Below are 27001 nucleotides of genomic sequence, written 5' to 3'. Positions count from 1 at the left end.
GCCAGGATAATGATAAAATTAATGAGCATGAGATTTTAAGTGGGAGCAGTCTGGAGTATTTTGTGCGGAGACAATGCCCAGCGTCACCCTGATTTATGTTAATGCCCGATGCCGGGAACAAATTTGTCCTGATGAGTAAAACAGCCTACTTAGAAATAAAACAACAAAAGATGTGTTGTGTTTTGGTGGTCCACCATTCACAAATAAACAGGCTTAACCTTGTGTGGTATATTTTTGTGTCGTGCGTTGAATCATAAAGCGAAGCAATTTTTTTTCAGGGTGTTGTCACCACAGCATATATGGGTTGAAAATAGCTGGAGGCCCAACACACCTAGCTGGGGAGAACACCACTGTTGCAGCTTTTAATCAATGTGACTGGTGTCCTACCAGGAATAAACTGAATATGATTACCCATAAACTTAACTGAACCCAATGCTCACATGCATTAATATTAATTTAGCAGAGAGCGATAGTGGTACGGGGATAACGATGGGGTTACCATTAGTTGTTAAAGCTCATGAATATAAATTTCAGATATAGAGCTCTCGGAGACCAGAAGATGAGGCGCAGCAGGGAATGAAAAACATATTAAGGTGTTGAGTGCGAGAGTGAAGTTAAAACTCTGCAGCACAAATCTTCTTTTTGGAGATTTAATCTCGATTTAATCTTTTCTCGTTTGGTTCAGACTAAAGTGAATGCTGTAATATTTTTTTATTCCAAAGATAAGTCTGACTCAAAAACACCCTGATGGTTTTCATGTCTGCTTGATGATACTTCACTGACTCATGCCAAGAAATTAAATGTCATTTATTTTGTTCTGCTACAGCAAACATATCTGCTTTATAAATCACATGTACTTTTTTGTACTTTTTGGTTTTGGCTTCATGATGGCATCCCTCTATCTTTACATAAAAGTGAGAGTTTTTGATTATTTGGGGTTGTATGAGGTAAAATATCAATAGTCAGTGTGCTAACTACAATAGATGTCGGTTAGCGTGCCCCCAGCTTGGAGAAGCAGAGACCAGTATTAAAGCTAAGCCACTTAAAAAGGGTCCATTTAAAAAACAAAAATCAATCTAAGTGTACACTATATTTAGAATATTTTCCACTGTGTTACTTTGCTGTCAGACAGCCTTTTCTGACAGGAAAGCACAGTTAAATAAGCCAAATGTTGTTGTCTTCAAACTAACCAAACTCTATAGACAAAATCCGTTATATTATACCCCCCATGCACAGGTCTGACGCTGCTTCAGTCTTACTTTGTTTGTGTTGTTGTGTGACTTCATTGAACCCAAACTATCCTTTTAAAACACCAAACTCACACAACAGCACAAACAATCTAACAGACACAAGCAGTGGTAGACCATCAACTCATGTAATCTGTGAGGTAAAATTACTGATTTTCCCTATGGAGTTTGGTTGGTTTGGAGAGAGAATACTTGGTTTATACAATGATGGTTTCCTGACAGCAAAATAAAGCAGTGAAATATTCAAAAATATTGGAATACTACAGTAAGGTTATGAACATCCACTCAGAAAAAAAGGTGATGTGGAACCTCGTGTTGTAGAATGACACATAAATGAACTTGAACCTTGAGAAATGCACTGCTAATGTCAGTTTGCAGACTACAGGTAGCTAATTATCCAGCCAGCTGCAACACATAAAACAGCATATAAAACTTACCTGCAAATGTCACAGTGTACTGTCAGTGGTGGTGTGGTCCTTACTCTTCAATATCACTGCTTAAAAGACAATGTCTGCTCTTTTAAGCTACAGAGCAACTTTGTCTCCTGTTCCCCTGCTGAAACTTAGCCTGCCAGAGGCTGTCAAAAACAGACATGTCTCTCCAGGGAGAGGAAAAAGGGTATTTGTGACATTATTTCTGACTGCAAAAAAAAAAAAAAAAAAAAAAAGAACACCTTAATGTCATTTCCATGGGACTTAAAGCATGTGAGCAGCAGCAACTCTCTATTCAAAGTGCTTTTAGTATTTGTCAGTCATTTTTTGAAATGTACTGTGTGGTGGTCTGTTAGCATGTTCCCTGCTTGATTCGGGGCACAGGCAGAGTCAGGGCAGATGTCTATCAGACAACTTGATCAAAACTCCATCAAGTACCTGCAGCAGAAAAATGTCTGACTACTAAAAGTTGATTCAGAGGATTAAGGGAAGCAGTTATGTGACCAGACATTCTGATTTATTGCCTATATTAGGAGAGTAGCCCTTGACTTGAACTTGTGTTGAAGATCGGGATAAATAAGGGCCCCTTTTAGGGGGTGAACCTGATGTCAGAGAATGTGCACGGTCAATTAAGCCCATAAAGAAGCTTATCTCAGTTTTAGCACCACCGACTGTCCTGCCTCGACTCCCAGCAGGAAAGAAAGGCTTGCAAAAAGTCATACTCTTGATTTAGTGTTTGTGTTTTTCAATTTGTTGTGTTAATTAAAATGATTCAGACCTGAAAATCTTTTTTTGTTTGATTGTTTGGGTGCTATTTCATCCGGTGTTAGAGTTTGATTGTTCTTTCTTTCCTTCTTTTTCTTTCTGTGAGTCTGTACAGTTCCTGCTTTCTTACTCACCATAATATTTTTTCCTATTCCTTTTAATGAAAGGGACAGTTCACCCCAAAATAAAAAAATACATATTATTGCCCCTGACCTGTAGTGCTATTCATCATCTAGATTTTTTTGTTGTGAGTTGCCGAGTTGTGGAGATATTTACCATAGAGATTTCCGCTTCCCTCCTAGATATTCTGAATGTTACTCAGGTTAAAATACTGTGTCTACTGGAACTGTGTTTTTCCTACTAGAAAAAAGTAGTTCCTAAATGAAACTGTTCACTCAAATATCTTGAGTAACTGGTTTGAATTTTGGTTTTGGTTTTGAATTTTTTTTTTTTTTTTGTACTTTGAGCACCACAAGATGAGTGCAATTTAGTCCCATTACACTGGAGGGAAAGCAGACATCTCTTTGGCCGATATCTCCAAAACTCAGCGACTCGTACCTAAAAACTGGACAGATAAACAACACTACAGGCGAGGGGAAAAATATGTGTACTGTATTTAGGGGTGAACTGTCCCTTTAAATGTAATCTTGTCTTCCTTTAAGGTCATTTGGTCTCTTGATGTTTTTAACATTTCAAACTGTGCTCTTGAAACAAAGAAAGCAGAAAATAGTAATCCACGTTTTCCCTTTCTCTCCAGATCCTGGTGACAGCCGCCCGATGCTTCTCATCGGTGGTTCGGATCGTATTGTTATCACCCATCTAAATGGAACAGGCCTCCAGCCCCTGAGGTCTCTGAGTGTAAATGGAACACTGGCATTGGATTTCCAGCACAACCAGGAAAGTGTATGCTGGGTTCTGTCTACAGAGTCCTCTGGGCAACTCCGCTGTGCTGAAACGAGGAATCTGCGCGGATTCACACGGGAGCACGAAATAAGAACACAACAAAGTCTGCAACGTACGTTTTCAGCTGTTCCCTAACAGAACAAACTCCTTTCTCTTTCTTACTTTTCTGATAAATTTGAGTCGTTATCTGCTCTCAAAGCGTGAAAGCTCACCTACAACACTAGCGGTGCATCTTTTCAGCAACATCACCCAGTGCTCTCTCACCCACACATATTCACCCGTCTTTCTCTTTGTGTTTTTTTTTTTTTTTTTTATCTCTCACACTCTTACCTGTGAGCTCTCCCTCTATCCCCTCATTAACTGTGCGGTTGAAGGCAGGTTAGCCTCAGCGGTTTTGGCCGCTCACCTTCCCCCTACAGCTGTCCTTCAAACCTGCAGGCTGCACTCGCTTCACTACTTCAAAAGTGCTCTTTCTCTCCTTTCGCTTGATCTGATCCAGACTCTAAAAATGATCAAACTCATTTGAGATTAAATGTCATTTTTTTGCAGTGTCAAGTGAACACCATTAGTTAAAGTTTAATACTGGAACACCTGCGTCAGAGGTGTCAGGTTATAAACCCTTTTAGTGCAGACGTCATGATTACATCATGGTGTTAGCTGTTGGCAAGTGTGAATCACCTCAGAGTAGTAGGCCACATAACCAAGCTAGAATGAGGTTTTGCTGTGCTGTTGGTGTCAGAATCGAATTGGTAATGACTCAAAATTGAAGTTTTAATTGCATGCCAGCTGCCACTGTCCAAAAGAAAAAGGTTAAATGTGATAAAAAGATAAAATAAACAACATGAACACTGAAAATGTCAAAAAAAGGGAAAGTTTCTCTCAAACTAAGATGAGCTTTACTTGCCTTTTTTTAAACTTATTAAAACGCAATTTATTTAAACTTTACAAACAGAAATAAAATTAAAACTCACCTTTGCACTGTCATAACAATCACCAACTCTGTCCCGGCTCACTCGTCCTCGGGCTCAGTGGGTCTTTACTGTTGTGCCGAGTGCATCGCAGAGCTGCAGCTGTCACTCATTCAGATCATTAAATTAGCAAAACAAAATGACAAAAATCACCTCTAAAAAATCAACTGGTGACAGCTGATGTCATGATCCATCCACTGAGTGAGCACGGATGGGTCTGCCAGTCTGGTCCCGTTGGTTAATGTCAAATAATAATGTCCTGTAGAGTGACTGGTCGTACATTTTCATAAGAGCTCGTATTTTCACATTTTTGTTAGCTAGTGTTTAGAGAATTGTTTTGTCTCCACCTAAGCTCCACCCACAAAAAAAAGTTTAGCCACAAAAAAACAGTATTCAAACCCATTTATCAATTAGAATTCTTAGTGATCATGACATAATTTGAAGTGGCACTGCACCAATTTAACTCTTAGGTGAGTTTACTCATCATGATGAGCTTTGTATGATGCTTGCAGTGCCTCTCGTTGGAGTTTTAGAAATTAGAATAGAAAAGAATTCTGATAATGTCATCAAGGTTATCTCAGTTTGTGTTCAGAGTCTCGATCAGCGCTATTCAACTTCAACAACAAGTCGACCACATAGGAAAGTCACTGGGGTTTCATGGCCGCACAGAATAATGTCTACAAATAACTTTTCCAGTCTAATGTTGAGAGATATACTGTGCATTCTTCCGTGTCCTCAGGAAAACTAAATAAATGCTTGTCAGTTCATTCGCTCTGGAACTGGCAACTTTCACAATCAACTTTTACGTGCCTTTAGTGTCCAGAGAGACATTTTAAAGCTCACTGTGAGCTCAATGTGAGTTACAGCAACATGTTACGGGAGGCTCGACTGAGCGGATGAGTGCAGCACAGTCATAGTCTTTTCTTCAGATGCCGGTCGAGATATTTTTAACTGAAACCTTTACAAACTAGGGACACGGAGTTTGAATGGTGTGGGTGTTTACGAGGCAGGAAGGATCTAACAAAATCTATAGACCTTTCTCACAGCAGCAATTTGGACATCAAATAGTAGGTCAAACAGAGTCACGGTGCTGCTATTCTGCAACTTGGCTCACTGGAAAGGCTCTGCTACGCTGGAATGGGACCTAATTAGAATTATGGTTGACACCTGTGCGTACTATTTCATATCAATATGGCAGCTATGAAAAAAAGGTCTACTGAGCTGCATTATGAGTGTCAGATGTGGTATTGCCAGAGCTGGACTAGGGACTAAAAGTTGAGGTATCACAGCCTCTGCTGCTCCGATTTCGCTGCCTTCATTCTTTTTTTGTGTCTGGAAAAGTGTTGAAAAGGTGTAAATATATTTTCTTCAGCTGTTTTACACAAGAATTTAATAAATGTTTGCTGTTGCAGATGTGGAGCACATAGCCATCGACTGGCTGACAGGCAACTACTACTTTGTCGACCGTGTCATGGACAAGATATTTGTCTGTAACCACGCTGGGGACACGTGTGTGACTATCCTCCAACTAGACCTGCTGAATCCTAAAGGAATAGCTCTGGATCCTCTCATGGGGTGAGTGTTCTGCAGCCTATATAATACACCATCTCTGAAAGTGCTGCAAGGCTCATTTATCATCATGCATCTTTTGTTAAAGGAAAAAAAATCACGGAAGAAGAGAAAAAAATTCACTATGCATAACAATTGACTTGTCTCGCAGAATGTGAGCGAGTTACAATGAAGGGATTTAAATGATTCCCTGTCCTTCAACTCTTTTCTCTTTGAGCTGTGTAATTTGGTGGATAGTGATGCTTCAGACAGCTTCTACTGTCGAGACATTCATTTGTATTCACTCATTTCGCCCCACATCCCTCAGTAGAAAATGCCCCTGCAGGACTTTCCATTACAGATTTTTATTCTCTGTAGAGATCACAAAAAAAGCTGAGCAACCGCGGAGTAAAAAATATCCCCACTGTGAAAACCGAAACATTTACAGCATGTGGTTGACAGTCACACAGATCACAATGTTGGAGAATTTCTTATGTAGATTCCCTAGCAGTTTATGTCACAACACAGTTAAAATCATTAAAAAAAAAAAATCCATGCACTGAAGCAGTTGTACCAAGACACTGACCTGTTAATATAGCTCAACACCTTGTTCACCCTCTTATTTTCCAGTCAGAGAAGAGCAAAGCCATTATATTACGAGGTCGTAACAACCAATGCTATGGAGACAAATCATGTTTTTAATGATACACCTTTTCTGAGAAAGATTCTAGAAACTGTGACGCTGTCATGATACACCTTTTCTTTACAGTAGCACAGTAATGACATCTCCAGACATCAATAACAATCTTGCTGCTTTGCACCAGTTGTGTCCCGACCATTCCCCATGAGGCCAAGACGATGTGGCATCAAACATATGGCCCGCAGGCCAGAACCGCCCCTCCAAAGGTGCAAATCCAGCCCACTGGATGACTTTGCATGATGAGAAAATTTGTGAATCAAAACATGAATTCAATTTTTGAGATAATTTTCCTGAATGGAAAACCAGTGCAGTCCAGTGCAGAGAAAACTGCACAGGTATAGTTTTGCAAACCAACACACCCTTGCAAAACTGAGAACCCGAACCGACCCGTTACCCGCAATTATCTCTAGGTCAAATCTAGGACCGTTAGTATGTCCTGCGATCAAACCTGTGATTGAACACACATTCACTCACTTCTCACTCTTCTAAACTGGCACAGCGCCTGTGTTCCTGCAGCTGTCCATGTGTTTCCAAAGTGATGACAACCCTAGCTTCTGGCTATCAAAAGCTAATACTTTTTGACACTTTTCTCAAGCAGCAAAGCCACTGACAATGTTATTCTCACAGACTTTCAATGCACTAAAATCTCGCCAAATGTCCACCATGTTTTCTATAATTTGATATCCTCCACTGGCTATTTTTTGCCATGTTTTTTTTTTATCTATTTTAGCTTTCAGCTAGCCAACATTGCTCTCAGATCTGACAGTGACATCTTATTGGTTGGTAGGATGTGGGGTCAGTTCTTACTCTCACCTGCTGCCTGCACATGATTCCTAAATTTTTACCTGCACCCATGAATTTATATAGAGATATTGTTATCTGTTACACAACAGATGGTGGGTACTGGACTCTAAGACAGTGTGCTTGTGTTTGCAGCACCTTTCAGTGCTCAAGGAGTATAATATCTGGCACCATTATCAGACTCATCATTGTGAAAAATACAAAAATTTGCAAGGACAACTGAGAACAGAGAAGACAAATAAATTCCTGGGATGGTTTGAGGAAAGCGCAGTCTGTTTTAAGTCATAGCTGAGAGATCAGAGAAAGCTAGCTACCTTACTGCAAACAGTATAGCATCAGCTTGATAATATTCGCTGAGGGTAAGTTGGTGAAGACACGCTGAAGGCTGCAGAAATCATGTGCACTGACAAATTAACAGATGTGCAGTTGGGAATGTACTTGTACCTCTTTACACCGAAAGAAAGGGGAAAATTCAGAAGTGTTAGTATTTATAGGTTATTATACAGTGATCTTCCTGGTCCAGCCCACTTGAAGAAATTTAGCTGTTAATGCCATTGTGTCCTTTGAAATTTCTATTTTGGGACAGGGTGACTGCTTTAATTTGCCACTAATTTAATTAGAGTTCAAATTAATGCTGAATGTTTGCCAAATGAGTAAGTGTCTGTTTAGGAGATCTAAGAAATCATTGCTAAGTCCAGAGTGTGTATTTTTTATAGTGGTGGGCTTCTGTTTTCAGGAACACAAGCAATTTTACATTTACAAGAGATAATTGACAGTTGCGGCTTGATTCCACCAGGCACGGCTGTGTCTCATCACGGCCACGCCACATCGACCGAAGCTGGTCGCTGCCATTCTGCAGTGCCAGCAGCACCTCGGCACGACCAGGAAGCAGCTCTCCGCTCCGCTTCAAATATGTGCTGAGGCTATTTTTGGCAGATGCCACGTCAAGTAGCTCAGAACAGATCAAGAGTGCAGGAAGTCAGACATATAAAAAAGGAAATTTTCAAAATAAAAGACCCTGTGGGCAACCCTATAGCTCAGTTGGTAAAGCGAGCGCACCATGTATTGAGGCTGTCAGTCCTCTGCAGCAGCTGCCGGTTCGACTCCCGCCTGCAGCCCATTTGCTGCGTGTCATCCCCTCTCTCTACCCCCTTTCCTGTCATATCTTCAACTGTCATATCACAATAAAGGCAAAAGCCCCAAAAAACTAAAATAAATAAATAAATAAAAGACCCTGTGCAGACTCATGATCATAAAACCAGACAGAAATTTATTTATTTAATTACGCAACCTCCTTATTCATGGTAGAAACACAAAAAACGAGGTAAGAGGACCAAATCAACAAAATCTGAACGAGTAAACATAATCAGGCGAGCAAAACACTCCACTGCTGAAAAGCTTCTGAAACGCTGCTGGGACAGATAAAAACTGTGAGACAGACATGCTGTGCCCAGTGGAATCAGCCAGTTACAAGAAACAACTCACATCAACCATAGAAGGTATATTAAATAGGGATTTAAACTATTTATTATACCATCTATGGCTCCAACTCGCTATTTGGACTGCTGTGCTCATTTTTGTATGTGTAACTGCTACATATTGCTGCTTTAACATATGATTAATTTGATCATTGAAGCTGAACCACAATGCTTATGTGTAGATTTTCAGTTTATGAAGTGTGCTTGGGTTACCACTGTAAGCCGGTGGGTCTAATCAATATAATTAGCTGCTGGTTTTTTCATGACAGGGAGAGTTTTGATTTGGTTGGCAGTGGCTCCGTTCTCATTAAATGCTGGTCAGCCAGTGGGAAGCAGTGTGGCTTATAGTAAATAACAGCACACTTGTACCTCAGAGTTTCTGCTAGCTGGCTCCCTCTGAATCACCTCAGATAAGTAAGGCTGTTTGTTCAGTGGTTTTGTTGTAATCACATATGACTCATACACACGTAAGTGTCCATTCTCTTGTGTGCGTACTGCAGAGGGGTGATAGTATGGATATAGAATCTGTTGGCCCACAGGGGAGCTGGACACGCAGGCTGCTGGCTAGATTGACTGTAGAAGACAGAAGTTTTCCAAGGCTTCCTCCTGCCTCTAATTGGTGAGACATGGGTGCAGCATTTTCCTGAAGAATTGAGCCTGAGAGAGGTTCTGTCAGCCTCCAGAGCAATGGAGTGAAAACAAACGAAATCAAGGATGTGTTAGAGAGCAGCACCATGTGAGGAACAGTGATATGCTCTGCTTTGGAACTCCATTGTTGCTGTTATTTGATTCTCTCTTTGTCTCCCTGCCTTTCTTACCATCAGATAAAGCAGTTCGACTTCTCTATAAGAAAGCCTTTTCATGATCATCCTCTTCTTTTCTCCTTTAAAAAGCTTTTCAGATGAGAGTTTGATTGACATAATGTGTTCATCAGCTAATATTCTTATCAGCACTTCAAAATTGAAGCAACCTTCATGATTTAAGGACAAACGTTATATTCAGTGGTGGTGGTTGCTGATCAATGGAAGAACAACTCCTGCGTTAGCATGACACCACTGAGTTGACCTTGGAATTAAGTATAAAAAATTTTACCTGTGATGCAATACAATAATTGTTGTGTAGATTATGTTCTGTGGCAATATTTTGGCGAGTGAAGGAAATGCTTTTTTCTTCTTTTTTTAATGGTTAAGTCATTAGTTTTGCAGATATTTGGTCAAATAGTATTAGTATTAAAAACTATTAGGGCTGCCCCCAACTTAAGATGTCCCTAGTCGGCCAGTAGTCCTTAGTTTGGGCCATTAGTCCCTGAGTTGCTGCACGCTTACAATATTGATTTGATTATTTCCTTTTTTTTTTTGTTTTTGGAGCATCTGAAATTGGTTTTAGTTCCAGGACTAAGAGAGAGTGTTGTAAGTAACATTGTTAAAACTGTGCTGCATTACAGAGAAATACAAAAAGAGCCTTTTAAATCTAACTTTTACAAGGGGTATGAAGTGAGCCGCCTGCTAACAACAACACAGTATAACAGTGTAACATTACACAAGCCTTGATGTTTAAAACACGGGAATAAATAACTTCCAACGGTTTTGAAACCAAATGAGTTTTTTTGTTTGTTTGTTTGTTGTATTGTTTTTTAAGTCTGTAGAGACTGTAGAACAGGACATCTCTGCCTCAGGACATTCATTAATTTTTGAAGTTTTTTGACTCATATTTTGCTTTTAACAAATATTGCATCTCCTGCGATTTGAAAATTGCAGAAAGCCATACTGCAGTTTTGATAAAATTTCAATTAATTGTGCAGCCCTAACAAAAACACAAACAAAACAGCGTATCAACATGATGGATGATGTATACTTACAGATTAACTCACCTCGGTACTGTTATCCTTGTCGTCAAACCGGCCTCCATTGGTCTCAGAGGCGTCTGAGTCTGGGTCATTTGTTGGTTCTAATGGTTCCAGTTCTGGTGCTCATCTTGATGACACCCACCTCCATAAAACTTCCTCCTCCCAGCGGTCCAAAGCGTCTGTGGTGTAAACAGACACCAATGCTCTCCGGTGCAGTTGTTGGAACTGAAGTGAGCTGAAGTGAACTGTTGGGCTGATTTAGACTGAGAGCCGCTGACGGTACGTTTGTAACAGACCGTTAGAGTTGTTGAGGGGAGGGTGAGGCGATGTCGTTCATGTGTCGGTTCACGGGGCGTATAGAGTGTTGGGGGAACCGTGGCTCATAGAAATAAACATAGAAATTGTGAACAACACTTTAATGTTCTTAACATTCTTACGTTTTCATGTGTTTTCAGCAACTAAACTCTAACATGTAGAATGTGTTTAGAAGAAAAGCACCTTTTTTTTCCTTTACAAGGACTCTCTTATTACAATTCATTCTGTGGGGATCCAATCCATTTAATAGTTCTGGAGATATTTAACCAAGACCCAGAAATGTCAACGTTATTGTGCCACTAGAGGAAAAGGCAGGGGATACGCCAAAGTCAGATTGATTCATTGTCTGGGCACAATTTCAAGTCAACCCCTCCAATAGTTGTTGAGATATTTAAGTCTTGGCCAAGAAGTTCTGGCATTAACAAATCCTTTACAGTAGAGACTAATTTGTTATATTGTTAATATGAACCCTTTTCTCATGCATCTTAAGCTGCAAAACTGCAAACTGTATAAAAATGCTAATATAAAGAAAGTGCATCTGAACAAAGCAGCTAAAGGAAGTTAACTATTTCCTACCACTGCTGTATAAAATGGTCAGAAAGCTACTACTTAAAGAAAAATCAAAGAATGTCTTTTCAGTAGAGTTAGAGTTAGGTTAGGAACCACCAAAAATAAAAAGAAAAGTTGTCACTCGGGCAGTAAATGTACAGTTGAGGTTACAGGGTGTCAGTTCATAAATGTTGCTTCTCAAGACCAAGAAAGTCTTGTTTGTTGTTTCTCAACTGCTGGAAAAGTCAAGCGGTTAGCCCCGAAGTGAGCTGAGCGAGAAAAGCTAACGTTAAGTTAATGCTAATGCTAGCATTGTAACTTCATAACATTGGCTCCGGTGCATTCGTGTCCCTTTCAGAGGCTTTGTAATCCAGCCATGAACTGCAGTGTCTTTTTTGGAGATGTGTTAAAATTGCAGTTGTAATAAAGTCGTAACTCGGCCAAGCATAAGTGTCCAAATCGCAGAACCATGACCAATTTTTTGAAAAAGGAAAAATCTGTGAGAACACAGCATTAAAATGAGCTACTGTAGTGCTGCAGAGATAACCTGGCCTAAAAATCCTGTTCTTCAGTTGAAAGAAAACATGTTTGTTTGGTTCAATAAATATCCCATCATCAGGATTTTAATGGATTTTTTTCAGTGAATGTGAAAATTGTAATGCAAAAATGATATTTTCCACTAATTGTATCACATATTGCAATCCCAACTTCAGTTAAAATGATGGCAATATGATTTCTTTTACCAAAATAAATCCATAGTGATAAGTCCAGCACTGATTGTCTTCTGTATCCATTTTTCCGTCTAGAAAACAGTAGTTGCTTTTAGCACTGGCAGTCCCGACATGCCTTGGGTTGAGTCTGTCAGCCAATCAGAGCCTGTTTTCCTGACTCGTGTGTGACAGCACTGATCCATAAATGTATTAATAATTTTATGCGCTGATCTCAACATGAGATTGACCCTTCAAAATAAAATTTGCGGTGATAATGGTAATGAGCTCAACCTTGCGGCAGACATCACATGACCGCGGTAATGCAGTTATCGTCACAGCCCTAGACGTGGTCCCAGACGTCTCTGTAAGCCCTGCTTAGCAGAATTTACATACTGCTGCTGCTGTGTTTTGCAGATGAACTCTTTGTGGTTTAGGTAGTCAAATTTTATTACAGAAGAGTTGGCTGACATCTCCTCCCAGACAGCCACAGCTTCTTTCCTGCCTCCTGCATTCGCACGCACACACACACGGTGTGAAAGTGGGCTGGGAGGGGTGACAGCCAGTAACAGGAACAAATAATTCCAGTTAGATTTGAGTTAAGTTGTTGGTTGCATTTGAAGCTGGGAGTTTTACATCCAGTCACAGTAATGATGTTGAATAAATCAGACAATGCAGAAGAAATTTAGTGATATCCCTTCAGTGGTGCTCTTGAAATGAAGACCTGAGTCCTTTGTCTGAGCTTGAAACAAGGCCGAGTAAAAATGCCTCCGATTTTGAAACAAGACTTCAAAGGACTACACTGTATGCCTTTCATTAATTGTCAGTTCTCACAGTCTATTCGGTCTTCTGTGTCACTGTAAGACACATACATTTTTCACTGGTTCCATGCAGTTAATTTATCAGGGGTGCTCATTTCCAGAATCCAGCATGGATCTCGTTGTGGCTGCTGAATGCACAAGTACAGCATCAGCACCATCCTAATCCCAGAAAGCTATCATTTGTATGCCACGTGGAGGTGCACCTGTTTGGGGAGCTGAGCTCCTTGCTGACGCTGACAGTTTTTCAGCGCAGCCTGGTCCGGGGTTCAAAGGCCAGCCCATCTCTCCCCTGACTTGACTTGTGCAGATTAAGTCGGCTTCCCGCCGCTCTCTGGCTGTAGCTCGTTATCATTGGCGGCTGTTGGAGCTCCATCCTCGCAGAGCCACAGCAAGACAGCATGTTAATTACTGTATGTGCAGACCTGAGCAGTTTTAGGTACTTAAAGTGACAGTCCATGAGATCTTTACTTTTAGTTAAAGGACATTTCAGTTATTCATCTGATGTTATCAGGCTCCCTTTCTAAGAAACAAATAAGACTACATGAACACCTGTTTTCCATGAATGCTCAGCATCACTTACATTCCACTGCCTGGCTCCCTGTGTCTTTTAGAATTGATTTTCAAGCCCTCCTCGAGGTTTTTGAGGTACTAAATGCTTTGGCTCCTCTGTGCATCACACATTGTCTGTCATTTTATGTCTGCTCACATAACCCGAGGTCCTCTGCAGCATGCCTTATACATGTCCCCAAAATTACCACAAAGGAAATGGAAAATGCTGCTTTTATTGTGTTTGCCCTGAGGTTATGGAACTTCTATATATCAGAGAGGCAGCCTCACTGGGAGGACTTTAAAAACAATCTGATGCTATTTTGGGTTTTTTGTGTGGAAATCTTGCTTAAATTTAACTTTAATTCTACACCTTTTTACATATTGTTTTAATTTATTCATATTTGTTATTATTGCCTTGCCTATTTTTAGTTTGTAAGGCAACATTGAGTTGCACAATTAAATGAAACATAATTTTTAAACATCATTTTCATTTCATTGATTTTATCATCTTCTTTGCTATCTCTACAGTTCTACAAGCCAAATGACTGATGACTGTAAACTGGCCCTCTTAAGTATTTAAACAATCAATGCAATGGGTTTTTTTTTTTTGGCACACGTTGGCTGTTGTTACTTTTACCAAATTCTAGATGAACTGCAACTTAAAAACTCCTCCAAGGGAGAATTATGACAGACACACAGCATGCTGAACTTCCTGCGAGTTGCTGTGATATGTCATTCCTGGAGCTAGCAGCAGCCTGGCTGAACACACTTATTACACTTTATAATAACCTCATGAATTTAAAGCTTTTTATGTGTTCCTGGATAAAAAGTGGACCCTTCCTCCCTCCTTCCCTCCTGCTGTCTGCAGCTTGTCTCTCTCACCAGATACAACTGACTGATGTGGAATAAGTATATAAATTAGAAAAAAATACAACCCCAAACAGCACTGATACTATTTCTAATTAATATAGGCGTAGTGGATGGCAGACTGTCATATTTCTTCATGCGGAGGAAAAAATCATTGGAATTGAAACTCCAGGAGGACAGCAGAGAGAGTTGAATGTGCAAAGAGAGTTGGAAAGCATGGGATGCATATTTCATCATTTATCAGAATCAGATCATTTAGATCATACATAAAATGACTAATGCATGGTTTATAGGAGATTTTTATGTTTTTATACCAGAGTCTGCGGCGGTGCACAGACAAAATAGAGCAAACATCGTAACTGTCACTGCAGAATGTGAGGCGGCTGTGGAGCTCTGCACTGTGGCATGCTTTGTGTGTGCAGGCCAACTGAAAAACATGAGCACTGAATGGAAGCGGGCAGCGCTTTTATGACGACTAATGGGCAAAAATACTCTGTGACAAATTTAGAGATGTGGAGCCCAGATATTCAAAACTGCAGTATGGCTTTCTGCATATTAATTTATTAACTTTTGTTGGAAATCTGCAAGAGCATTATCCCAGCTACTGCACTTAATTTCACTGAATGTTGAGATGCTTGTACTCTGAGTATTTTCATATTGTGCTACTTCTACTTCACAAAATTTTGGGAATTATTTAATTTTGTTTCACTCTTATAGCTGTTACTAGTTTCTGTTTCTTTCAGATTGAGTTTTAACATGTTAAACAAACGAGTTACAGCACTACCTGGAGCACGGTAAGAGGTATTTTAAATGCACCGCTGCCTGGTGGAGGATGAAGGAAGTATGCTTAGCATTAACATTTGTCTACAGCAATCAAAAACAGAGCGAACTACTGCAGTGCCTGTGCCACCTCATGAATGTGAGACAAATATTCACTTTTAGCTCTGGTTTGAATAACCAACCCCTGGGAAAAATATCCAGGGCTGTAGATGGTTAGATCCCCAACTTCCTCCAGTTTTCATTTACTTTCATTCCATGTTGTGCTGCGTAGGTAGCATATATTTGAACTGTCTTTGGGATTATCACAACAGAGGCCCTTTTTTCAATGAAATCTCATGCTATCAGAATAATCTGAGAGATGATGATACCACATAAATGCTCCACACATAGGGGCTTAGTTGTAAATAAAAAGAGTGCTGGGTGTCTGAGATACAGCAGGTGAATAACTATTGAGAAAAAAGTGCAGACAGGAGTTTTATGCCGCCGTTTTTTTAGCTTCTTTCATTTCCTCTCGAGAGAATAGTGAACTTTGGGAACCTTTGTGACTTGATGTTTGTAGAGCTGCGCTGACACAGGCACTGATCTCACATCAACAACTGATCATAATTCGATTCTATCAACTTCTATCAACGTTTATTTCTTATTTATTTTTTCCTTATTTTAGTAGACCAGTATCCAGTGCTTGAAATTAAGGATGTCTCGTTGTCCAGGGGAACATAAATATAGCACCAGGGACCCAAAGATGCTGTGTCTGGGACAATTCTGGGACAACGGAGAAACTTCTCAGTGCAAATGAAATTATTAGGTTTATGCATGATTCATTTAATGTCAGGTGGTAGAGGCACAAGCTCTATCTCATGGTCTTTAAAATAAAACTGTTAGCAGTGAGTTATGTTCAAAGTGTGTGTATGTAAATTTCCATCACTGTATATCATTCAGAAACAGGTTTGCATTTGCACTGCAGTTTGCAGTGATGCATTTATTGCATTTCAAACAGTTTGAAATCAACAAGAAAGAGTAAGTCAAACAATGACTACAAGAAAAATGGCTGAACAACTCAGGTGATTTTAAGTTTTTATTCAGATATAAGTGCAGGAAACACAAGCAGAATTTCCAGCAGGACAAAGTGAGTCAATGATGTAAAGTGAAATACTGAAACTAAGTTATTAAACTCTATTCATTACGTAGAGTAAAACAAAAAGAAATTCAACACTGAGGAAAAATGTTAATTTGGACACCAGTCACTATCAGTGATCACTGTACTGTGTTTGTTAATGCGAAGTACAGAGACTGGACATCAGTCAGAGGTCAGTCTACATTCTACATAATGTGCAATAAATAATGAGGTAGGACCTCAGAATAAGAAGTTAGTGTTTTAAAATAATGGGGAACCTTCTCAAAATAATAATTGAATAATAATGAGAAATTTTCTCATTATTTTGAGAAGGCCTCTCATTATAATGACTTACAGGATTTGTTGTTTTTTTTTAATCACATTGGTGCTAATGGGCTTCAGTGGAGAGGAGATCCAGCAGTGCACTGAAGAGGACGCGAGGGTGAATGACACAGATCGAGCTGTTAATTTTCATAACATAATGAAATGTTTCCAAAAGTTAAAAAAAAGAAACTTTTTGTGTAGAATCTGTTTATTTTTAATGAAGCTGGCAATTTTCTAACACCCCGTTATTTGCTGTTGCGATGCCAGTCAGTCTCTGATTTCATACAGCATGAATGCAGGTAACAGGGATTATGAGGGTATTTAACCACTCACAGTTCTTGGGAATTTATGAAACAATGGATCTTTGATTTCAAACAGAAGTAGAGAATAGCAGGCCTCTGATTTCTAACTGGCAAACATCAAGTTTGTCATCTGAAATGACAACTGTTGCTGGGTGATTGTATCAGCTGGCAGATTAATTAGCTAGCTCACCAAAAAGCTTAAATTAAAGTTAGCTCCGTAGTTGTTTAAAACACTCTTTCTGGCTGACTCTTCTTCTTCTTCTTCTACATATTCCTAAATATGCATTTGATGGCTACGTGATATCATGGAGGTCAACAGATCCTGGGTCAAAAAACGTCAGCATCTTCTCCAGCTGATCCACCAAGTGGAAGACATGGAAATAAAGGCTTGTAAAGAAGCGAAAGATTTGAATGCTATGCTGATCATAGTTAATGCAGAGGGATGACACGTTAATCATAATCATTTTAGTTGCGCTCTTTTTATGATAATGCTGCTTATTTATGCAGTGCTGAGTCTGTGTTATGTTTTCTTATAGTTATTTCAGGTCACGGTATTTGAGAAGGGTTATCACAGGCAACTGAAGAAGTTCAGAACTGAAGAAGCGTCCTCAAGACCCGAAGCAAGTCCAGTTGCCTGTGATAACCTTTAGCGTATTGTATTTCATGGATGTTTTAATGTTGAACTTATGCTGCAAAATCAATTGCCCTTCTGGGGAAAGCATAAAGTTGAACTTAATTAAACTTTAGTTCAACATAACCCGTAATCCAAAACTTGTAGTTAGCTATTGATGTGCCAAGTCTTGGTTACTCAGAGGTTACTACTATTTTAGATGGTAAGCTAATTAGCCAGGTATGCTAGTCTTTGCAGGTTAAGTTAGAGCTAATAATCACAGTATAATTGGTTCCTTAAGTAATTCACTCTCTTGTGTTTTTGGTTGTGAAAAGACTGAAGTAATCCTCCTTCCTTACCCTCAAACTCTCTTCGTGCTCAGTATCAGTATTACTGCAGTGTCTCTGCTTCAACAGGTTGACAAATCCAAAGTTTGACAGACCTGCCATGCCTTGTTATGGCTGAGACATGATTGGACAGTCTCTGTTTGGGGGAGGGGTTCAGTGAATTGCTGCTTGAATGAAGGTATTAGGATACATAAAGTAAGCAAATTGTCGTCCTGTTGTATAGAATGGCTTGAGATAAATGCACTACAACAACAAACAAGCCAAGGTAATACAACAATGTGTACTCAGTACACAGAAAGGTTTGCCTGTGCATACTGTGGTTGTAATTTTTATTTTATGTACAAACCCCACTTTCAAAAAAGTCCAGACATTGTGTAAAACATACATTTAAAAAAAATGCAAATGCAAATCCTTATAAAGGCAAAACATTTAATGTTCAAACTGATCAACTGTGTGAATGTAAATGTGTAACAAAAAACAATACACTCATTCTTGAGTTGCATCTATAAACTGAAACAGTTTTTGAAGAGAGATCGGTCATGTAGTCATGAATAATCTGATGAATGATCCATACTTTACTGTATTATAGTTTGTGTCTTGTATTGTTCTCTGTATTTTCTTGTTGTTTGGCTTTTGTACTGTCTCTTGTGTATTTGTTGCCGAGTCTTTTGTATCTCCAAGGTCCAGCTGTGGACGGGCTTTGCAGATTAGCTCAGGCTGTAAATGTTATGGTGTGTGGCATTGATTTATGCTACATACAGGTCCCTATAAAAATAAAATAAAATAAAATAAAATAATAATCTGCAACACATTTCAACTTGCTGCAGGCATCAAACTCAGAATGAGTGTATATTTACAAAAAATCTATGAAGTCAATCAGTTTGAACATTACATGTCTTGCCTTTGTCCTGTCAGTTGAATATAGTTTGGAAGGTTTTCACAAATCATTGTATTCTGTTTCCAACTTTTTCTGGAAATGGACTTTGTAGAAGGATAGGTCTTAGAGGATTTGGAAGAATGTGAATCTGCTCTCACACAAAAGAGACAACATCCTTTACAGAATTTAATCTTTTAAACATTCCCATCCTCTGCAGAATGCTCTTCTTCACGGACTACGGGAACGTTGCCAAGGTGGAGCGCTGCAACATGGACGGCACCAACCGGACGCGGCTGGTGGATTATAAAATTGAGCAGCCCACTGCTGTGGCGTTAGACGTGGTCAAGAAGATGGTGTACTGGGCAGACGCCTACCTGGATTACATCGATGTGGTGGATTACAACGGCAAGAACAGGCACACCATAATCCACGGGAGCCAAGTGAGTGTCACATTTCAGTGCAAGCGATGCGTTTTGTCTTCGGTGGGCTCCACATCATAAGCACTTTTTTTCTCTCTTCATTTGAGAGACTCCAAATTGTTACATGAGAGGGGGGTTCCTTGGTTAATTTTCTAATTTAGGGCATGGTGCTTTATCACTGCAAGACAGGTGGTATATTCACTGCTTGTTGTTATAATTCGCTCTTCATTTTCATATAAAAGGTCTTTGAATGGGGGAGAGATAGTTTATTAAATTGAAGGAATCGAGGCGAATGTAGAGCTGTCTTCCAAATGAGCATATCAATAGACTCTCTCCTGTAGTACACTTTTGAGGCCTTTCATCACAGATTATGACTATTCATTAAAAGACCCTTTCAAGCAACTTGGGCTAGATATTCACCCTTTATGAGGAAAGAAAAAATGTACATCTCAAGCACCTTATTGTGTGCACAGGTGTTCTGTACATAATATTGCCTCCTCCATTAGTCTGTGGCCTTGTTAGAAAGTCTTTACTTCATTGCATCTACATAACAAACGTCATGCAGCTCTTTTCTACATGTTTTCCACAGACTGTGTTGACCTTCTGATCAGAAGTAACAACTTGGTTCACAATGTTACTTACGAAATTAGATCATCATCATTAGATTAGTCATTTTCTAAGATACTTGAGAAATGCAATCTGTATATTTTAGTCAGTTCCCCTAAATGTTTCTCAATTTCCTTACAGTAAAAAATCTTTAAAAAATGTTCTCAAAATATCCCATAATATATGGTTAGGAGGATAACGTGATCCATACTGGCTGGAGAACAGTTGATAGATCTTATGTAACATGACTGTAATACTGAAATGTTTTTGCACAAGATGGTCTTCACTTTCCAGTGATGGTTACACACTGAAGGGCATAAAGAAAACATTACTTTCAGCTAATTTAAACCCCTCATCTGTCCAGAACAAGTTTAAGTTTAAGTGTGAATGCATCATTCCTCTGTTGTCTCTGCACTCGAGTGCTAAGGCACGGGCGCTTGCTATAAGTGCATCAAAACAGTTGCTGATAAAAGGCACAATAGTTTTGGTGTAAAACAAAAGCCTTTACCGATTTGTTGGAATTTTCAACAAAGGTGGAAGCCAGTAATCCAAAGGCAACCCGTCTGCCAGTTAGATAGGCAGGGAAAACCCATGATGTTCAGTCCAGGAAGTACCAAAGAGCATGCATTACTTACTGTAGGTAAAGATGCAAGTACTGCACATCCTTTTAAGTATTATGTGTGAGAGTGCTGTGAAAGTTCCCAGATAAAAGTAGAGTGCCGAGGCCAAATTCCATAGAGAGAGACGCTTGAGTGGTTTGTTTGTTACTTATTTATTTATTTATTTATTCTGACGCATGTTTCTCGGTGCCCCTGATGTTAAAGTGTGACCCAGCAAGGTTTAGGTGTACTTCCTGTGAACACAGCTCATTCAGCCATGTCGCTTTCTGTAGGGTGTCAGCCTGCTAAATGTAGCATGGAGGCTGTGTGGTGTCAGGGCCAGTGGTCTCCCTCTGGAGTCCAGCTTATGACCCCAAGCGGGCTGCCAAATGTACAGACAGCCCTCCCTCGTGCCTCCTGCATGATTAAAGATAAAAGTCCTCTCATTCATTTATTTTTGTTATTGTTTTCTTTGTGCCCCTCTTGTGGTTTTACTTATTTTTGGCTTAATGGATGACAGAAAAAAAAACCCACTATGGATGCTCTTGTTTTTCAGGTGTCGTACATTTATGCATTAGCGGTGTTTGAGGACTACCTCTACGCTACCCACTCTGACCCTTCCAAAGGGACCTCCTCTGTGGAGCTGCTGCAGATCCACAGGTTCAACCTCACAGCGGAGAGCAGAACACTCGCCAGCCTGGGGAATACTCAAAGACTCCGTGTTTACCACAAACTCACTCAGCCAAAAGGTAAAGGACATTTTGAATAAAGGTTAACAAGTGCAACTATGTAAAAATCTTCTCCATCTTGTGACTCAAACTGGAGTCTGTGTTAGTGCAGACAGAGGATGCTTCATTGATTTGCTTCTAATGATTTCTCTGTCCGCTCTGATTTGGTCCACAGTCAGGAGTCACGCATGTGAAATAGATTCGTACGGAAAGCCGGGTGGATGTTCCCACATCTGTCTTCTGAGTGGCAGTTACAAGTCCAGAAGCTGCCGCTGTCGGACTGGCTACAGCCTGGGCTCTGACGGACGGTCCTGTAAAAGTCAGTACATGTTTTACCTGCATCACTAGCTGTGTTTACATGGACCCTAATATTCCACTAATAAGAAGAAAAATAGCCCAATCAGAATAAAAGTGCCTCATGTAACCTCTTAAATCAGAGCTTATCTGGTCCAGCGGAATTGAAATGAACTCTCAATCAGATTGAGAAGGGTGGTGTAAACCTTTTCTAATCATTTCAAAAGGAAAATAATAACCATGTAAACACTGAATCCAGTTGTTCACCTCTGATTGGAGCAGATATATTCCTTCTGCTCATGTTTGACCCATGTGATGTGACGTGACGTGTCACACACAGCGTTCTGAGACGGACAGAAACATGGTGAAAGCCAGGGCTGTGTATTAATGGATTACATGTATTTAGTTTAATTTAGTCAACAAAGCACCAGATACAACAGTTAAAGCACTACCAGCTTACATGACATTATCATGGATAACACAATAAACATTGTCCCTGATGTTCCATCGTGTAACTGGAATTATGTAATCAGATTATACAAAAAGTAACTATATTCAGCCTAGCATACTTTGAAAAATGTGTAATTTGATTACATTTACATTGTTAAGGAATTCTTGATTACATTTTTGATTATGCAATTTTAAAATAATGAAATTTTTCTCATGATAACCAATGCTCTATTACCTCATGAGTGGAGTATCCAACATGCAGGTATTTTTTTGGCTTTTAGTTTTATTGTTGAAAATGATTTGAAATGTCTCAAGAGAAAAGATAATATTTGTAGAATTCACAGTTATGATGTGGGTCCGTCTCGCAGAAACACTTCTTCTCCTTCTTTATTTACTGGTGGTCAGCAAACTGGCACTGCTTCCTCTGTTAAATTTCCAGCAAACGGGATGCCTCGCAGCGTGCGGAACCAGTGTGCAAATGTCAAAAAGTTCTGTTCTCTTTGGGGCATGAAAACACACATCTGATCACTTTATTTAGCGTCCATGTAAACAATTGAAGGACCAGTGTGTAGGATTTGGTGGCCTCTATCGTTGAGCTTGCAGCTTGCAAACCTCTCGTTGCATCTTTCCTTTCCAAGTGTGTAGAAGAACCTGTGGAGGCTGTGAAACTCCTTATTATTCCATGGCAATGCAACGTGGCTGCCTCCATTGGGGAGGACCTGTGTTCGTCCTCTATAGAAATTCATGACTCATGGAAACAAAAATACACAGTGATTCTTAATGAATGCAAACTTCTGAATTCTTCTGAATATTATGTTGAATTTCTGTTATAGTCTGCCCATAAATCTGTGTAAATCTCACACACTGGACCTTTAACTTGGAATTTTTAATAAGAATGATTTCAGTAGGATTGAATAATTATTGTCCATGTAAATCCAGCTATTGAATATTTCAGTACATATTCTTTTCATTTAAAGGACTGTCAGTAAATGTTTTAAGGCATTAACAAGCTGTTACAACACATTAGATTAAAGGGCAACAGTGAAGGTTACTTGCCAAATAGTGAGCCCACATTTATCTGTACTGATAATCTTCAGATGTCATTCTGTCCTTTCCATCAGCAGCATTTGTACCTGTCAGCTTCATCAGATATTTGTTGATATTTTGTATTTGTTAGCTAGTAACCACCGTCAGCATAGTCAAAAGGTTTTATTTGTCATCAAACTAACATGAAATTATCAGATTCATTTGGTAATATTGTTTACTGTGACATTTTAAACATGCAACATTTTACACTGTACAGTGTAACACATTTCTTTAGTAACTTTTTCTAATTTTCTTTTTTTTTCTCCTTTGTTTTGTCATTTTAAGTTTTATCTTCCTTATTCAACAAACCGCTCCACCAGACAAAACAGTTTTAAATGTTGCACTGTTTCTAGACTATAGATTAAATATTCATGGATTCGGTTTTAATTGGTTAAATTCTTGATGCCAATTAATCATTTAATGTTGATTAATCATTAACATCTGTACTCCTGTGCAGCTGCAGTGTTTAGTTTTTCATCCTGGTTTTCATTGGTCTGTTTGCGATCAGATCAGCTTATTGGCTACAGAAATGCAGAGGAAAGGTTTGGATATTATTTAACTGCCAAATAGCATAAACTCTTATAATTTGTTTATTAGTGATTTAGAAAGTGTCTACAATCTAACGATTGACCTAATTATAAAAATGTATAAATCACTCACAAGGGAAGTCTTATTGTACAGTTGTGTCTGATTGTCATCTTCGTGCTTTTAATGTACAAGAATCCTGACTTTTGTCTGAAAAGGACGTTTTGCATCAGTGCACTTTTTGATATCGACACATGCGTCTGCAAAGGTCATGCGTCACACTAGAGCCTGGAGTGTGCCACACAAGCCTCAGCTGGAGAGCGACAGTGATAAAGATGAGCGCTGGTGGACGCAGACCCATTTGAAAGTGACGTTCCGCTATCGACCTGTCTCAAGCCTGATTGATTATTGCCATAATGAGGGTTTAAGTTTGTCTGCATTTGTTGGCTGGTCTGATCAATTGCTGGACATTGTGTAGCTGACAATAAAAGCAGAAGATCAAATTGATGACACAATCTGGGGGCGCACCACTTTTCGATCGGGCTAACGAAGCATTGGGAGGCTTGGTGTGACACATTTGATTTATTCCCCCCTCATAGATGTTCTGATGACACCAGCTATCTCTCTCTTGCTCGCGCTTTCCCCTCTCCCTAAGCATAATGAGATTCGGCACTAAATGGTAGTGCTTCTTCATACAGCAGTCACCGTGGGGTTTGATATCTGGGTCTCTTGCAATGCTTAATTGTCTCCTGGGTAGTTGGTCTCTCCCTCACAAAATGATAAATTGAAGTGAGGCATGTGTGGTCCTCACCCCCAGCATCCCAGTCTCTTGGGTAGGGGCTGAGAGCGAGGAGAGGTCTGCTTCCCTCACTGGAAGCCCTCCTTCATTCCTCCGCTTGCATCTCGAGAGGATCCCAAAGGGTTCGAGAACACACAACCCCCTGAGCGGCTGGTGGGCCGCCGAGGAGTTGCCGCAGCTTTCTAGGCCTCCTGTTTGCCTTTCTACCAGACACCATGTTATTTTAGTTCAGAGTCAGTGTTCACAGCCAAGGTAAGTATTGCCATTGTCTGTTTGCTTAAGCATTTTCCTTTTCCATACTGTCAAGGCGGCGTTGTAGCAGGACTGTGATTGAAGGGGAAAAGTATAGTCATTGGCACTGATTACTGGCTCCATTAAGGTGAATGGATGGCCCGGGCTCTGGCTCACATATAAGAACAATGTGGCTGGTAAGAGGGTTTAATGCTGGGATCAGCATTGATAAATTAGACCAATTAATTGACAATAATAGTAAAAAAGGTTCCGTCCTTTCTTGCCTTTTAGAGCCCAAAAACGATCTCTTCCTGTTCTACGGCAAGGGGCGTCCCGGGGTCATCCGAGGTCTGGATATGAACATTAAGTCCAGCGACGAGCACATGGAGCCAATCGAGGACCTGGTCAACCCTCGAGCCATCGACTACTACGCAGAGTTGGGACATATCTACTTCGCTGACACCACCAGTTTCCTCATTGGGCGGCAAAAGATAGATGGAAGCGGCCGAGAGACGATTCTCAAAGATGGTGAGTCTAAATGCTTCTTTTATTCAAACTGCAGCATTTCCCTAGAATGAACTATATCCACTATTTCACAGTAACAATTACGTTCTGACATTAATGTAAGGTTCAAGCCATTTCATGCACCCTTAATCTACTCTTCGTCTTCTTAAAAAGATTTCTAAACTGTTTTTTTTAGTCTGGAAAAAAACTGAAGAAAAACTGCGACTCGCAGTTGCTCGTAACAAAGCACAAGTTAAAAAATAATTCACTGTCACTGAGTAACAACACAATTTCTTACCAAACAATATCTTATTGCCCGAGTGATTAAATAAACAAAACACCAGAGGGAAATACTGCATATTTGGAAACTGATTTTATTCAAATTAATTCCTTGGTGATGAATTCATAATCATTTACCTTAGTGGCTCCATGGGCAACATTAGCAAAATCTTATTTTTATAGTAGTCTTATTTTACATACAGCTTTTTTTCGTAAACTTTTTGATCAATATTCAGTTGAATACAGAACAAACACGAGATACTGAATGTTTAACCAGGTTACCTTTATTGTCTTTCACAAACATGTATTCAGTGTGAATTTGATGCCTGCAACATGTTCCAAAAAAGTTGGGAGAGGAGCCTGTTTACCTCTGTGTTACATCAGATTTTCTTTTAACAACACAGTCAGTGTTTGTGAATTGAGGACACTAATTATTTAAGTTTTGAAAGTGAAATTCTTTCTCATTCTTGCTTGATATACGACTCCAGGGTTCCGGGGTCTCTGTTGTCGTATTTTGTTCTTCATAATGCACCATGCATTTTCAGTGAGAGACGGGTCTGGACTGCCGGCAGGTCAGTCTAGTTTGAGAGCGGGCACTTATTTTTCATGGGGGGCCATATGAGGAATTGATCAGGCTGCTGTGGGCCAGACATGCTTTCAAAATAAAGGTCTGATAATGATTTAATGGTATGCAAAATACTATTGACTGTCTTTACTAGATTTTTACTTTTTCATCTAATTTAATTTTGATTTAATATTTTTCACCAGGCCACATTTTGCCCAGGTCTGGTCTCGTACCTGAACTTTTTTGCTACGAAGCCACATTGTTGGAAAACATGCACAATGTGTCTTAGCATTGTCTTGATGAAATAAGCGGGGGACGTCTCTGAAAAAGACGGCGTCTGGATGGCAGCACATGTGGCTCCAAAACCTTTCAGTGTTAATGAGGCCTTCACAGATGTGGCAATTACCCATGATGCCATGGCACTAACACATCCCTATACCATCACAGCTGCTGTCTTTTGAAGTTAGCGCTGGTAACAATCTGGAACAAATGCTTTAACTGGTAACAAATCCTTTTCCCAGAGGATGTGACAATAATTTCTAAGAACAGTCCGAAATATGGAGACCACAGTCAGACCACAGCACGCTTTTTCCACTTCGCGTCAGTCTGCAGCGTTTCTGGATATTGTTGATATATGTCTTTCTCTTTCAACTCAACTTTTTTGACCTGGTGGTTGTTCATTAAAAGACCAGTGTGTAGGATTTTAGTGACATCCAGCAATGAGCTTACAGATTTTCAAATGTAGGAGAACCTACAGTGGCTGTGCAAAATGCAAAAGGACATCTATCTAGAACTGTTTTCGGTTTGTTGGCATTGAAAGATGATGGCCTCATTGGAAGAGAACCTGCATAGATATAAACAGCTCACTCTAGCTAAAACACAATTATTCGTATTTTTCAGGTGATTAATGATTATTATATTACTTTTCTGACAAAATCTGCCAATAGATCCTCCTAAACATGTGACCTGTAAATATAGATATCCTTGTTTCTACAACCAATCAAAGTGACAGTACTACCTATAATTTATCTTTATACAGACCTTAGAAAAGTTCAGATCAGCTAATG

At 39.7% G+C, this 27001-nt stretch overlaps 1 protein-coding gene across 1 annotated transcript in view; it reads left to right on the top strand.

Annotated features, from left to right (window-relative positions):
• lrp1bb (low density lipoprotein receptor-related protein 1Bb) overlaps positions 1-27001 on the top strand; it is a 322619-nt gene that overhangs the window by 65527 nt on the left and 230091 nt on the right. The window contains exons 5-10 of the mRNA XM_084723927.1: positions 3201-3458; positions 5727-5889; positions 19067-19289; positions 21030-21222; positions 21377-21520; positions 24878-25114. Of these exons, the coding sequence (XP_084580053.1) occupies positions 3201-3458; positions 5727-5889; positions 19067-19289; positions 21030-21222; positions 21377-21520; positions 24878-25114 (1218 nt within the window). The remainder of the gene's footprint in view (positions 1-3200; positions 3459-5726; positions 5890-19066; positions 19290-21029; positions 21223-21376; positions 21521-24877; positions 25115-27001) is intronic.

This window comes from Lutjanus erythropterus, chromosome 8, assembly GCF_056507025.1.
Source record: "Lutjanus erythropterus isolate fLutEry1 chromosome 8, fLutEry1.hap2, whole genome shotgun sequence".
NCBI lineage: Eukaryota > Metazoa > Chordata > Actinopteri > Lutjaniformes > Lutjanidae > Lutjanus > Lutjanus erythropterus.
Note: the sequence above shows the minus strand (reverse complement) of the source record. Positions and strands in the feature narration are given on the sequence as shown.